Source organism: Panicum virgatum, chromosome 3N (genome assembly GCF_016808335.1).
Source record: "Panicum virgatum strain AP13 chromosome 3N, P.virgatum_v5, whole genome shotgun sequence".
In the NCBI taxonomy this organism is placed as follows: domain Eukaryota; kingdom Viridiplantae; phylum Streptophyta; class Magnoliopsida; order Poales; family Poaceae; genus Panicum; species Panicum virgatum.
Window position 1 is genome coordinate 37,990,126 of NC_053147.1, and position 15,478 is coordinate 38,005,603.

Here is a 15,478-nt window from a genome sequence, read left to right on the forward strand (position 1 = left end):
CGGTTTCCTTAACATCAATACAAGTATGTCTTGATCAAAAAGGAGTACAATAAGCATCACGCAGGTTTCCCTTGCCTTTGCACGGGTCTGGCTTAGTGGCATGGTGGCGGAGGCTTCTCCGGTCTCCGCGGTCCCCTTTGAAACGAGGGCAGCTCCAATGTGTGTTTCAAAGAGGTGCTAAGAGGAGAGAGAAAAGAATAGAGAAGGTGATATACATTGAAGTGCAGGTGCTAGTTTAGCAATCTCTAGCATCAGTATGTTGTTTGGGCCCGGTGCTAGAGGAGAGAGAAGGGGGGAAGGCTGCGGCTTGTGGGCCCAGCTTCATTCATGGATAGGTGCAATAAGATGCTATACATTGGAGCAAATTTTGCTAAGCTAACAGGGATGACATGGCACGGTGTTAGCACATCCTCACGTTCCATACATTGGAGCTGCCCAGAAGCACTGTTGTGTCCTTGTTGAAGATAGGCAGATAGTTTTGTCTTCAATTTTGTTCCTAGCTTTATTTTTCTAACAATACATGGGCGTTTTTCTGTTTTTAATATAATGCATGCAGCATGAACATTTCGGTTATGAATATTTTTTTTGAATGAACGACACTCGACGAGTGTGTTTCTATTGATATAGTAGAAAAAATACAAAATTATGTCCCTGGGAGGTTATAATCAGAAAAAGAAAAGAAACACAAAAACAACACCGACGGGTTGGATTGGGCCATCAACACGCGCCGAGCACAACTCAAGTAAACAAAACTCAGGCTGGTCGGATTGGGACTTCGACGCAAACCAAACAAACTCAGACAATTGGATTGGGGCATCAACATGGCAACACAACTCCACTCGAACTGTACTCAAACAAGGCCACACCACTCCACTCAAGACGGCAACAAAGTCGAAGCAAAATCGCAGCACCCATCCGCACACCACACTCTTGTATTCGTCGAAAAACCTCGGTGTGACCCAACATTGAAAAAGAACGAAGAAGTGGACAACACCGCGCCAAGAGGGTCGCCGCCATGCAAGATCCTTCGCCGTGATGTCGCTGCAACAAAACACACCACCCGACGGACTGAACAACACCAGATCCAGGCCACTCACAGACTGCCATGCAGTCGCCGCCATTATAACACAACGCGCGGGGGTCTCGCCGCTTCCGCCGTTGGACTCCACCTCTCCCGTCTGCGCACAGGGGTCTCGCCACACCCGTCACATAACTCTGCACCCAGGATCCGTTTCAGAATTCATTGTCAGAGTGGTGAGGAAAGATGCCCCGCTCCCCTAGTCTCAATCGAACAGCCAAGCCAACGCCGCAGTTTCGACTTTGCCTCGTTGTTTACCCTCGCATCTAGCCACCGCCGCCATAGCAGCAAGTCAGGGAAGTCGCTTGCGCCGTCTTCCGACGTTGTACCGCACCAAGTGGCCACAGCCATGCTGAGCAACCCGCCGCAGTCCGCTGCAAGCCTAGTTGTCCCATGATGCCGATGCCGCAAGCGCCGTCTTCCGACGTAGTCCCACACCGCACTGACCGTTGTCAAGCAACACCAGTCCCCACGGTCCGCTGCAAGCAGACAACCAGCAACCAAGCAACAACCCCTGGCCGCCACCAGGACAGCGATCGCCTCCACGTGGGCTTAGCAACACCCTTCCAGCTTGCCAAACAGCAGAAATATCGACCCCAAGAGAAGCCACTGTAGACAAAGGACCGGCGAAGCTACACACCGAGCTGGGTCTCTAGAGACGACGCCTTCATGAAGGGCACAACGCCAAAAGCGCCGCCGTCACTCGTCCAGAGGACAGGGTTTTCACCCAGAGAACCCCGTGCAGCAGAGTTGAAACTCTAAAATGACGCCCCCAACAGGGAACGCAACGTCAAGGACGCCGCCGTCATCCCACCAGCAACGCTGGCGAGGGCTTTCGCCCGAAGTACGGCAACCCCAAGCTGCACGTGCACGGCGTGGCAAAACCGACACTAAAGCCAAGACAGCCCATCCAGGACCACGCCGCCGCCGCGCCTCCACATGCCCATGGTGACGAAATCCACCTCCACTTGGTCGCCGCAGTCGTTATTTTTTTTTTGCTAATTAGATTTGTAGAAACTTAAAATTCTTACGTTACTCTCGAAAACAATCCATGACAGTCGTCCAATATATACAGTAGTATGGGCCAGGTAGGTGGTCAAAGAGTCAACTCTCCTTTGGCCCCCACCGACATGCGGGTCTGCTGTCACATGGTGTGCAAAGTGTGCAACGTCAAACTGAGAGGCGACAAAGGGTGGACCAGGCAAAGACACAGTCAAACTGACGGTGGCACGCTGCCTCGCCTTCATTCTTCGTTTCACACACCCCACACCTCAACGGAGGCACGCCGCAGGTCACTCACGAGCTCACGAGAAGAATGAGCAAATGGAATGATCAGCACCTGCGCGCTCCACAAGGTAGCACTGTGGCAGAGTCCGGAATGGATACGTGGAAGAGTAGTAAAAAAAAAACAGAGTAGGGAGCTGGTTAGTCCTAGCTAGCTCGCTTTGGGGATCGGATCGGAGGGCACTGTGATTGATTAACTAATTGATTAGAAATAAATTAGGGAAGTATAGCAGGCACGCGAGACTGCTGCCGGATCTCGTCGCCATTGTTTACAGTAGATCAGTACAACTCCGTGCCGTTGCAAGTCCATCCACGTCTCGGGGCGTCCACACGGTGCCGTGCCGTGCCCGTCCCGCCGCCTGCAGATCAAGGCACAGGCTTCATGGGCCGCTGCTCCCCGCCCCGTCGGCGGCCGCCGCCGCCGGCTCCGTCGCGCCCTCGCACTCGCCTCCGTCTTCCCTGCTCGCGGCCGCCGCGGATTTACTCGTGTTTCTCTTGGGCGCGCGGCTTCCTCGGGAGGCCAGGCACCCGGCGCGCACCACCTGCTCCCTCGCCGCCACCGGCAGCTTCAGCCTCGCGGCGCCCCTGCTCAATTGCGTACACGTAAGGAGGAGTGGAGTGCCAAATGAAACGTAGCTCCCGTGAATCCGCGCATGCGTCGTCAACACATCTGAAAAGGGACACCTACCTGTCGGCGTTGCAGGAGGACGACCTCTTTAGAAGAAGAGCAGCATCGCCGCCGCCACCACCCGTGGTCTTGCTGCTCTCGACGAGGCTGCCGCTGAAGTAGTCCCGCTCCATGATATTACCTGACGAGCACTCCGCTCCTGCTGCTGAGGCGTACGCATCCGCCGCCTCCTTCTCCGCGGCCTGCCGGTCGCTGCCGCTGGCACTCGTCGGCGCCACGTCGGAGCGCCCGCGCGCGTGGCCCCGCTTCGCGCCGCCCAAGGACCCGCAGGAGAAGAGCTGCATCAGCACCGCCGACGCCCGCATCCGCCCGCCGGCGATCACGCCGACGTCCCTGCCGCAGCTGTCCAGGGCGTCGTCCGGGCTGCTGGAGGACGGCGGCGGCGAGATCTCGGTGATGGCCAGCTCCGTGGACTCCTGGTCCGGCTCCGTCCCGCGGTGGCCGGTCTGCGTTGCCGCGGACTGTTGGGCGGCGCGCAGGGCCACCAGCTGCTTGTTATTGCTGTACTCGCCGAGGTCGAATGAGCTCCAGTTCTTGCGGCGGCGGCCGGCGGCGGCCCTCCAGTCCTGGCTGGAAGCGGAGGAGGCCGAGGAGACGTCGCGGCGCGCGGGCGGGGGCGGCTCGGGGAGGAGGAGGAGGAGCGGGGAGCCCTTGAGGACGTACTCGTCGGTGCCGTGGGCGGGGTGGACGAGGTCGTCCTCGGCGAGGTCCTGCCACACGTACCCGTTCCTGTAGCTCCTCTTGGAGGACCAGGCGTACATGGCGGGCATGCCGCTGCCCCGGAGCGCGTCGAGGCGGGCCGTGAAGTCCCGGAGGTAGAGGCCGCCGGCGGCGGCGCGGTGGGAGGAGAGCGGGAGCTCCATCTCCAGGAAGTGCGGGTGGTCGAGGTGGCCGTCGCGGTGGCAGAGGTAGTACACCACGGCCCCCTTCCTTGTCGCCTTGGGCGCGGGCTTGGGCTCAGTCCAGACCACCGTGCGCTCGGGGCTCCCCCACCTTCCTCGTCGCTCTCCGCCTCTTTGGAAGGAGGAGGAGGAGGCGTCCATTGCCGTCGACTAACTAGTTCGCTCGTGACGGTGGCCGGCGGCCGGAGGGAGTGTCTCTACTACTGCTGTGATACAGCGGCGAGTGAAACAATATAGAGGTGTTGTGCTGACGGATGACTGTTGACTGCTTAAGGCCCTGTTTAGTTCTCGTTCCATAGACTCCGTAAACGCAAAAAAATCATCACATTAAATATTTCGACACATATATAGAGTACTAAATAAAGTCTATTTATAAAATTTTTTGCATAGATGAGCTGTAAATCGCGAGACGAATCTAATGAGCCTACTTAATCCATGATTTGCAACAGTGATGCTACAGTAACCATCCAGTAATTATTAATTAATCATGGATTAATTAGCATCATTAGATTCGTCTCGCGATTTCCAACCCATCTGTGCAAAAAGTTTTATAAATAGACTTTATTTAGTACTTCAAAATATTAAAATTCCAACGTAAAAAAAAATTTGCGCTTGAACGCCTCGAGTGTGAACAAGACGAAGGTGTTAGGTGTGAGAAGGAGCCTTAAAAAAAAAAGGTGTGAGAAGGAGCGAGCCAAGAGGTGTGACGGAGCGGGCGGCGGATTCTGTTCAAACCTTGAAACGCGGGGACGGAGCAGGAGGAGCACCCGCGGTAGGACTGGATTTTATTAATATTTTATTCATTTTTTCTATTGAATACTGTATGTACTCGCGATTTTTATAATAGCACACTATTGCTGCAAAAAATTGGAGGTAAGCCACATCGCGTTAACGTTTGTGAGGTCTGGTTATCTCTGGTGCATGTCAAAGAAATTTAATTAGTAAATAACAAGTAACTTATCGGGTGGAATTCGAATAGTTCCACAAAAGAAGGTATCGGCCGACTCGTACGATACATAAGTGAAGCTATTGGCTATAAAACTGTGCATGTATAACAACTAGAATTGAAAACAGATCTAACAACTAGAATTGAAAACAGATCTAACGGTAAAGAAACACGTCTAGCGTGTTAAACTTAACTTAACGTCGCCCTCAGTCAAATCAGATCTAACTAAGACAGCGGTGATATATAACTAGGATGATAAATTAAATAAAACTTACCGATAAATCTAGTTATAATAAGATTAATTCTTAACTCACATGTGTGATCGGCTAGGACAGCCGATTGGAAACTCAAGTCATAGTAGATCTAACCAAACCGATAAAATTTAATTCAATGCCACTACTCTAATATCGGATCTAACCGAGATAATGATATCGAATCAAAGGAACCAACTGGCAAGACTAACTATAAGAAGGTGCAGGATTTAATCTTCAAGATATGACGAGAATCATGAATTCTATCGGTATTAAGACAATGCAAGAAAAGAGTTAGATAGAAACCGATAGATCTACTACCGTCGATAAATTGTGAGATTTAATAACTACATGTAAGAGATCGAACGATGCAGCCTTATGAGCAATTAAAAAAATTGATATCTGGTGAACTCAATTAAAACAAATAAAAGGTTGAAGCAATGTCATCCTTGTTCGAATTAAGAAAGATCGGATAACTTGGTAGATTAACTAAATAAAATTACAGCGATAAACCTGTAATTAAAGCTTAGATAATCTGATACGATGATTCTTACAAGCAAACCGAAGATTGAAGCGATGAACCCATTCACCGAAGAAGTCGTTGAAATCTACTCTACTCCTACTCCTAGGATTTTGGCATGATGTCGAGAAAATATATTGATCCATGATTATTTTTACAAGCCATGAGTCTGTCCCTAAACAACTGTTGTTCTCGCTTCCCGAGGAATAACTTTGATTGATTTTATATAAAAAATTAATACTTATGATACATAATTGATATCATTAGATACATCTTTTTATCTAGTTTTTTAATAAATTCATTTCGAGATACAAATGGTGCACATATTTTATATAAATTTGGTCAAACTTGTGGCACGAAAACCAAAAATGACTATTAATAAGGAACAGAGGGAGTACTACTATTTATACTCTGAAAACTAAGACTCCTAGTATATCATGACCCAACAAACTTATTTCAAAAGACAACAACTAAATCTACTATATTTACAAAAACTTCATGAATCTTTTGGATCTTCTGCTGAGTCACCTTCTAGTCCCACTCGCACCTGCCATCTGCATCGCCTTTGACTAGGCCCTTGGCTATGCTTGTATTAGCCTTGACTAGGTCTTCTAAGCTTGAACCGAACAGTCCATCGGCCTTCTCCGGGATCCCTCGTCGGCTTCCATCTCCTTTCTAAAATTAACCTTACAAAATTTTAGCGTCAACACACACATATTAGATTAAACAAGTAGCCATTTTACATGAAGACCCAAGGTTAAATTACAATCATATTAGATTAAACAAGTAGCCATTTTACATGAAGACCCAAGGTTAAATTACAATATCACCCAACGTATGGGATCAAACATGCGTCTCCATGCATCCCAAGGAGATGCAATAGAAGAACACATGCCTTGGAGCCTAGAAGACGACCACTTCAGAGCCGCTGAGAAGTAGATTGCTGGCAAGGGGTAGCGGAGGCATCACAGACGTATGGACCCGGATCAACATACCGTGCAAAGTGACCAAAGGATTGTAGAAGACTTGATGAAGAATATCTCCGATAAACCGAGGGTGAAGATGACACCATCAACGACAAACTTCCCTAGAAACCCATAGGGTGTGATTGGTTTTTGTAGCAGCACGTAGCCTGGCTCACGCGGCATGCAGGCTCTGGCCAGCCAGGTTCACCGGATGTGAGTGTCATTTTTTTTTGGCTGTTGTATGTGTATGGCCAGTCTTAGGTGAGAATTTGTTTGGGCCGTGTTTAGTTTCAACGCAAAAAAATTTTGTGATGGAATCTTATTAATTTGAAGTACTAAATGAAGCTTATTTATAAAACTTTTTGCACATATGGGTTGTAAATCGCGAGACGAATCTAATGATGCTAATTAATCCATGATTAATCCATAATTAGCGGATTAGTTACTGTAGCATCACTGTTGCATATCATGGATTAAGTAGGCTCATTAGATTCGTCTCGCGATTTACAGCCCATCCATACAAAAAGTTTTGTAAATAGATTTCATTTAGTATTCCATGCATGTGTCAAAACATTCGATATGATATTTTTTTTGTGTTTACGGGGTTTACGCCCTTGGTTGGCTGTTCAGCCGGCTCGAATTAGCTTTTTCCTCTCCGCAAGCTCACCCAAGTACTCACCTACTCGCACCACCTCCGGAGAAAAGAGCAAAAATTCCGCATCTTGGAAGCCAGGCCTAGGGGCGGTTCTTGCACCGTACGAACCAGGTTGAGTGGTTGATGGAGGTAATCAATTACATATATGCTGCTTCTAGCGGATCTGGATGTGCATGGATGCATTAGGGAAAGTTGTCAAACAAGGATTGGAAGGCAAAAGAGGATAGAATAGAAAAAAAATACTAAGTGGATGGAAAGAAAAAGTCTTATCTGTAGAGGGCCGTTTGGTCCTAGTAAATTCTATTCTCTTTAGAGCATCTCCAGCAGTTTGGCAAATCGAGTTGTCATCTTTGATTTTTGGCAAAAACGTTAAAAATACTCCTCCAACAGTTTGGCAAAAGACTTGGCAATTTTTGGCAACTTGGGAAAAATCAGCCTCCAGCGCGTAAATATACGCGCGCGGCGTGCGGTTGGCATCGTGGTTTCTAGTCAGGTGGGAGGGTGAAAAAAGAAATAAATAACAGAGAAGGGTTCCTGATTTAAGTTTTCAAACGGTGAAAAGGGCATAAATATAATTTTGTTTCTCTCTCAGGGTTCCTGATGTAAGTTAGATCTGGATTTGGCAAGTGAATTATGCCAAACTGTTGGAGATAAGTTTTTTTTACTTGACATATCTTTTTAGAAGTTGGCAAAACACAAGATATGCCAAGTAAAATATGGCAAACTCTTGGAGATGCTCTTAGTCTACCTATGGTTATGTGCTCTCCTTTTTCTTTTTTTGAGGTCCCGAGGGGATCCTCAAAAAGATTGAATATTATAGATCAAGATTCTTCTGGCAGAATGATAGGCACAAATATAAATAAAGGTTGGTCAAAAAATGGAACATTCTCCGCCAACCAAAAGAACAAGGAGGATTAGGGATACAAGATTTAGACATACAAAACAAATGCCTCCTGAGCAAGTGGCTTTATAAATTGTGTAACGAAGCGAGTTTATGGCAAGAAATGCTTAGAAACAAATACCTGAAGAATCATACATTAAGCCAAATAAGTAAAAAAAAGGGGATTCATATTTTTGGTCAAGCCTAATGGGATAAATTCCTAAATCTTGGAAGGTTCAAGCTAGTTAGTGGTAACCAAATCCGATTTTGGAAAGATAATGGTTAGGTAACCAGAAGCTGAAAGACCAGTTCCCTAATTAAATTAATATATTACGGAGAAAACATGCTGATGCATCCGGCCCAGGTGGGGAAAACATGCTTATGCATCCGGCCTAGGTGTGGTTGGCCGAGGCTCGATAAATTAAGGTTGCCCGGACCCCAACAGTTCTTAGTGCACACCCACTCGGGGAAAGGCCCAATCTCCCTAAAAGACTAGTCCGATAGGAGAAGGGTGGCTCTCTCTTTTAAGGTGGCTTCCTCCTCCGAAGCTAAGCAAGGTGGGATTATTCAGAGGCTCACACGGTCGCCGCCCGACTACAACTGGACCACTTGGCCACTTTCTTGTTGCGTCTTTGCCTGCGGGTAATAGTGGAGGATGTCCTCATCACATGCCACTATTGAAGAAGTACTAAGTTCGAACCCACTTAATATCTTCTTCCGAGAAGAGCTTTAGTTGGCGATAAGTTAACCTAGTGGTATAACCTTGTTGCAAGTCTGTTACATATTAATATAAATGAGGGGATGGATTTATTTACATGGAATCTACCGAAAATGGGGCATTCAAAGTTAATTCAATGTATAGAAAGCTAGCTAATAATGGTTTGAAAGCTATACAAGAAATCTAGCATATGAAGATTCCTCTCAAAATAAAATATTTTTGTGGTATCTTAAAAGAGGAGTGATCCTAATGAAAGATAATTTAGTTAGAAGGAATTGGATTGAGAATAAAGCTTGTTGTTTTTTGCAATAAGCCGGAAACTATCCAACACCTATTTGTTGAATGTCATTATGCAAAATTTCTTTGCCGTGCAGTTCATTTTGTGTTAGGTGTACCAACACCAGTAAATGTAGAACATTTGTTCAATAACTGGTCTAAACAGGGAGGGCAAAAGCAAAATATAATGTTATTGACAGGAGCCATAGCTATATGCTGGTCAATTCAGCTCACAAGGAATGATACCGTGTTTAACAATTGTACACCAAAACCTTTGTGCTGGTGCTTTTCAGGAGCACACATGGGCTCCAGTTGTGGACTCAGTTGCAGCACATCGATATCCGAAGGGAGTGGCTAGTTGAAGCATGCCAGCTTCTAGAGTCATTAGCAATGTAGTTCTTTGCGTCCCATAGATGACCCTTCATTTTGCGTATTGATCTTTAATTTTAAGGGTAATTACGTTCTTACCCCTATTTTGAACTCAAATTGTGATTTATCTCCATTTTCTTTCACTTTGCATTTTTACCATTACTGTTTGGAAATGAAACCTTGTTTTACCCCTACTCCGTCACCAACACAAAAATAGTGTCAAAGAAAACAAGTTTGCCCTTGCAAATATACCCCTACTTTGTAGAACTTTTTGAATATATCGCTATTTGCCATTATATCTCAGCAGCATTTTAATAAGAATATAAACAAAAAATTAACAGAATTTGGACAGTATCTTGACACACATAAGTAAGTTCAAACCACATGCATATATATATAAATATATAACATCCCATCATACATATCCAAAAGAGATATGCCACCAGGTCACATTCCCATCATACATGTCCAAAAGAAAAGCATCACCAGATCACATCCCAATATATGTATCCAACAAAAGAAACTAGTATATTACATGTTTAGTGGCTGCATCATATTCAGGCATCTATTACTAACAATGCAGCCAATCGCAATTGGGTTTCAAAGTAGGGGCAAGAACATGTTTCCCCGATGTACATGGAGACAAACAAGTCTGACGTATATGGAAAGATATCAGCACATGGTTGATTTCCTTAGAAAATAAAATCGATGATTGATTGATCTTTGCAAAAGAAAAGAGGATGATTGATTGGTGTCAACATAAGGAAAGTGGAAACTTGATTGGTGAGTGCTCAAGGAAAGGATACAGTGGCGGGCTGCGTGAAAAAAGTTTTGAGTTTTTGATAGAAATATTTTAGCTAGGTTCATCAAAAATATGTGTCGGGATCCCTTTTGTTAAACATCTCAACCTAGCAAGTATGACCTCTGTGATAGTTATGGTTGGTCTAATCTTGATGCAAATTATTTTCAGTTGTTTCAACTGTTATTGTATAGATCGAGGGAGGCGATCTCTGACTCAGTTGTGTTGGGTTCCGAACTCTCCCATCCCAATTCAAAATAAAATAGTTTCCTTGTGGACAGCTTTGCGATGACTGTAAACAAGTCACAAGGTCAAACTATTCCTAATGTTGGTGTCTACCACACGTAGCCCGTGTTTTTGGTCAGACTATCCCTAATGTTGGTGTCTACCACACGTAGCCGGTGTTTTTCATGGACAATTGTATGTTGCAATGTCGAGAGCAATCGCTAGAACTAACCTCCGGATTCTTGCAACTCGCCCTAATGCCAACGAGTTGGATGAAGAAGCTAACAAGAAGAAAAATGCTAAACACTAAGCGAAGGAGAAGAATTCAGAAAAAGAGAAGAAAAATATAACTTCAAAGAAAGAGAAGAAAAATACCATAACAATAGATGGTACTTTCACTAAGAATATTTTCTACAAGGAGGTCTTAACTCCATAGCCTGAAGGTAATTTTATTGTCTTTGGTGTATTTATTTATTTATAATGTACTAGCATAGTACACGTGCGTTGCCATCAATAATATAATAGATCTAAATAATTATGTGTTCATGTATAGGCTGTGTTATGATTATGCGAGGCACTAATTCTCCGGGATCCGATTGGGATTCCGATTAATTTGTCCAGGTTCCGATTATGATTCTGACTGATTTGTCTGGGTTCCAATTAGGATTTTGTTTGATGAAAGGTTAGTACATGGATTAAGACCCACATGTCAATGACACAAGATGGGCCAAACCAAAATTTGAAGTGGAAAGCTTACCCGCTTTAGTAATAGGTATAGATATATTAGTATAACATTTGATTGCTTAAGGGCAAGTACATTGGTCTAGTGTAATAGACGGTCTCATGCATTGCCACATCATCTTGAGACGATGTAACATGAAATATACAATAGGTTGTCTTATAAACTATCTCATAGTAAATAAATAATTCCATAATTTGTGCATAGAAAAAATAAATATTGTGATTGTATGGCAACAACAACTCTTACAATGGTGAGAAAGTGGTCTAATAGTCCTAGATTTTAGCCTATGAGGTGGTTGTCTCGCAAAACAACCACATTGTTCTCTCTCCTCCCCCTCTCTCTCTGCCACCTAATAAAAAATCCTACATGAACTTGCATAAGACGTTCTATGAGACTAACATGTAGCAATGTACTTGCCCTAATAATAACAAGAACGAAGTGTAATTTGTTCACTGAGGTGTACATGGATATGGTGGGAAGTCCACTCGGATTTGGGCATGTCTGTAGCAGTGACGCAATGAAATCTGGGGATTAACTTTGTTAGATTGCATGGTAGATGTGCCGATTATATATCAGATATTATTGATCAAATTTTATGTTATGATTTCCCAACTTTTACTTCGTAAATACCTTCTGTTGAGGATATACCACTACTAGAAAACAAGCCTTAGGTCCACCCAAAAGTACCAGTACAGAGATGAACCGGTACCTTAGGGTGGATGGAATCTATGAATGAGCCTTAGGTACTGGCTAGTATTATCAACCGGTACCTATAGACGAGCCTTAGGTACCGGTTGGTAACACCAACTGGTACCTTAGGAGCCTTAGGTACCGGTTGGTGTTACCAACCGGGTTATTTTAAAAGGAAAATATCTCCTTCTCAATCAGAACTGCTGCATAGGTGAGATGGTAAAGTAGCAATGCGCGAGGCTAAAGGTCGCAGGTTCAAATCCCAGCCAAAGGATATTTTGCGTGAATATTTTAGCCATAGGTACCGGTTGTTTTACCCGGTACCAAAGGCTCGAGCCTTTGGTACCGCTTTCGGGGTACCGGTTCAAAAAATCGGTACCAAAGGGCACTTTCAACCGGTACCCAAGGGCATTTTTCTAGTAGTGTACATCGTAGCCACCTATGTTAGCAATATTTTTCTGCTGCAGTAATATTTTTTATCCGTCTGTAGCAATGCATGGGTATGAACGAAGCAAGTATATATAATAATGAAGCATTTTGCATGACTGAATGGTGAGAGCATGTATAATAAGAGGATGTAAGCATACTGAATGATGAGATGGAGAAGAAATCTAGCACAGGGGGCAGAGGAGAAACGGATTGTAAGCTTACGACCGGCTTCGACACAAGAAGCTAAGAAATTGGCCCGAAGGGAGTATTAGTTAGATCTAATTGGAAGATATTTTGCATATTTTTCCTAATATTAGTATTAGGTAGATCTAATAATGAATCTATTTAGATGGATGTCTCACGGCTCACAGTTAGTTTGGAGTACCATAGCGAAAGTCGAGGCACAATCGAGTTCTCCCTTATTTAAATGTTAAAGGAAAACAAGGATACGTCCTACAGCAAAGAAAGTTCTCACAATGCAACAGTGGTTCATTTTAGAAAAAAAGTGTGAGAATATTCGTGTGCTTTGCTGTAAAGTTGCTGCTGAGGCAAAAGGCTAATGTCGTATTGCTCTAAAAAGGCAGGGTAATGAGTATTGGAGCTGCATTTAAGAACACAAAGTGCAATTTTCGATCTACTTTATATCATTTAGTAAGTTGCTCACTCCATAAACAAGTAAATGTATCTCAGCTTTCCTTTCATGTGTAGCAATCAACTAGGACCATTTGGCCCACACACTTGATTTCCCTAAGCAACTTTCAAGCTGCTAAAGACTTTCTGCTGTTTCTCTAAAGTGTACTATCTCAGCTTCCATAATCGCAGAAGAAATTTGCACATCATTACAACCACGAAATCATAATGAAGAAGCCGATACGATGCTGAAACAGTTTGCAAAGGTGCTGGTAGCTTTGAACTAATTTTTGAAACGACTTGCTACCCAAATGGTACTATGGTATGAATATATGAACTGTTGGCTCATTTCTTATCGTGCCAACTTGCAGCGTGTTTGCAATTGTTTACAATTTTAACTTCTCAGATCCCTTCAGCTCAGAACCACGTACCTCCCATTATATTGCCGCCCTTACAATATATATATATATATATATATATATATATATATATATATATATATATATATATATATATATATATATATATATATATATATAGACAACCTGCCCCTCCCATGTAATGTTCCATGCTGCATCACACCGTACTGTAGAGAGAGAGAGAGAGAGAGAGAGAGAGAGAGAGAGAGAGAGAGAGAGAGAGAGAGAGAGAGAGAGAGAGAGAGAGAGAGAGATGAGCAACCATCATAGGTTCAAACTATCCCATCTCATGCCAAACTCATGGTTCTACAAGCTGAGGGACATGAAGAGACCAGGGCCACGGCCACCAAGCCAAAGGAACATCGAAACAACAAGGACCTCCAAGAGATCAAGCCACTACTACCATGGAACCACCACTCCAAAGCCGCTTCCACTATCGCCACCAAGATCCTACCACTACATGAACACAAAGCTACGCCCCTCCACTCTCCATCTTAATCCAAAGGCATCAGACATCCAATTCCCCATAGACCATCACCGCCATCACCAACATCATCACATGCCAGCAACGACGGCAAGTGCCATTGTCATTGATAAAGCCAGCCACGAGTTTCAAGACTTGCAGCTTCGTCCGATTCGCACCAGGCCAGCGCCTACCGGATCAACAAGTGGTACGTGCCCCAGTTCACCGAGGCTGAGGAGTAGAAGGGTACATGCTCTCACTGATGGTAGGGTCAGCACTACGAGAGCTAGTGGTCACCGGAGAAGTGCCGCGAGGAGGAGCTTTGCTGTCGTGAAGGCATCGACGGACCCGCCCAGCGACTTCAGAGAGAGCATGGTGGAGATGATCATTGAGAACAACATGCACACGCCGGAGGATATGCAGGAACTTCTTGAGTGCTACTTGTCGCTGAACTCCAGGGAGTACCATGGAGTTATCAAGGAGGTGTTCAGGGGAGTTTGGCTAGAGATTGCTAAAGAGATTGTTGAGGATTGAGGTTATGTGATGTGAGGACTGAGGACCGGCCGGTAGTCTCGAGATTAATTAATCTGTAAATTAAGCGCCAATGGGCTGTATATGCCTGTGAATTTGTAAATAAATGCATGTGCTGTCAGATTGTATATGATTTTACTTATAATTAGTAAACTTGTAGATGATTTCAATTATACACTGCTAGAAAACTTGACATTAGTACCGAACGGGAACCCGGTTAGTACCGGTCACCCGCCCGGTACCATTTGGTCAGTACTAAATGGCTAAAACGTCTGGTACTTAGGCAATTTAATACCGGTCATTAACGCTAACTGGTACTAAATGGTTTTGCATACAAAAAATAAAGAAAAAATAAGGAAGGAAATTCACAAGTCATGCGTGCGTGGTTTCTAGGATTCAAACTCACGACCTCCGGCCTCGCACGACCCTTTCTTACCATCCCACCTATGAATCACATGTGATTAGGTGGGAGATGCATTCTTTTTGAAGTAACCCGTGAATGACCATTTAGTACCGGGGTAAGACACTGACTGGTACTAAATGTCACATTTTAGTACCGACAGGTGTCATTGGCCGATACTAAATGGTCACACCATTTTAGTACCGGGCCAAAACACCAGCCAGTAATAAAATACGACATTTAGTACCAGCCGGTGTCTTGGTCCGGTATTAAAATGACTTTCATATTTTGACCCGGTACTAAAACAGGGTTGGGGCAGCTTTAGTACCGAATAAAATTACGACCGATACTAACATATCGGGACGAAAGGTCATTTCTCTTGTAGTGATAATTAGTAAACTGCAAGCTGTATTTAAAGCTTAATTCGATCATTATGACTGTGTGTTTGTGCTAACTCAAAGGTAATGTGGTCCCCTTAACACTGCTTATGCTGGTGTTAACTTAAAAGGAGGTATTATACATGGTCCGTGCGATATCGCTTTTGCTTGGGCAAAAGCCAGCATAAAGAAAGAACCTAGTTGGAGGGAAGCAATGCGCGTCTCAGTTCAATGATGTTGC

General features: G+C 44.5%; 2 protein-coding genes across 2 annotated transcripts; one reads left to right on the forward strand and one right to left on the reverse strand.

Annotated features, from left to right (window-relative positions):
- Nucleotides 1–2,551: 2,551 nt before the first annotated feature.
- LOC120665898 lies at nucleotides 2,552–4,228 on the reverse strand. The gene is made up of 2 exons (XM_039945616.1): nucleotides 3,051–4,228; nucleotides 2,552–2,947 (listed from the first exon to the last, which is right to left on the reverse strand). The coding sequence occupies exons 1-2, from the start codon at nucleotides 4,091–4,093 to the stop codon at nucleotides 2,743–2,745; spliced, it is 1,248 nt and encodes a 415-aa protein (XP_039801550.1). The 5' UTR covers nucleotides 4,094–4,228; the 3' UTR covers nucleotides 2,552–2,742.
- Nucleotides 4,229–13,719: 9,491 nt separating this feature from the next.
- Nucleotides 13,720–14,574, forward strand: LOC120668154 (transcription repressor OFP1-like). Its single transcript, XM_039948070.1, has one exon. It carries the CDS (start codon nucleotides 13,720–13,722, stop codon nucleotides 14,461–14,463), a length of 744 nt encoding a protein of 247 aa, XP_039804004.1. The 3' UTR covers nucleotides 14,464–14,574.
- Nucleotides 14,575–15,478: the final 904 nt, after the last annotated feature.

What these genes read in the sequence shown, in the direction of transcription:
- LOC120665898 (XM_039945616.1), bottom strand. Translation starts at nt 4,093, where the DNA reads ATGGACGCCTCCTCCTCCTCCTTCCAAAGAGGCGGAGAGCGACGAGGA. An exon ending in TCCTCCTGCAACGCCGACAG is followed by an intron (nt 2,948 to 3,050) that starts GTAGGTGTCCCT and finishes GCAATTGAGCAG; the next exon opens with GGGCGCCGCGAGGCTGAAGC.
- LOC120668154 (XM_039948070.1), top strand. Translation starts at nt 13,720, where the DNA reads ATGAGCAACCATCATAGGTTCAAACTATCCCATCTCATGCCAAACTCA.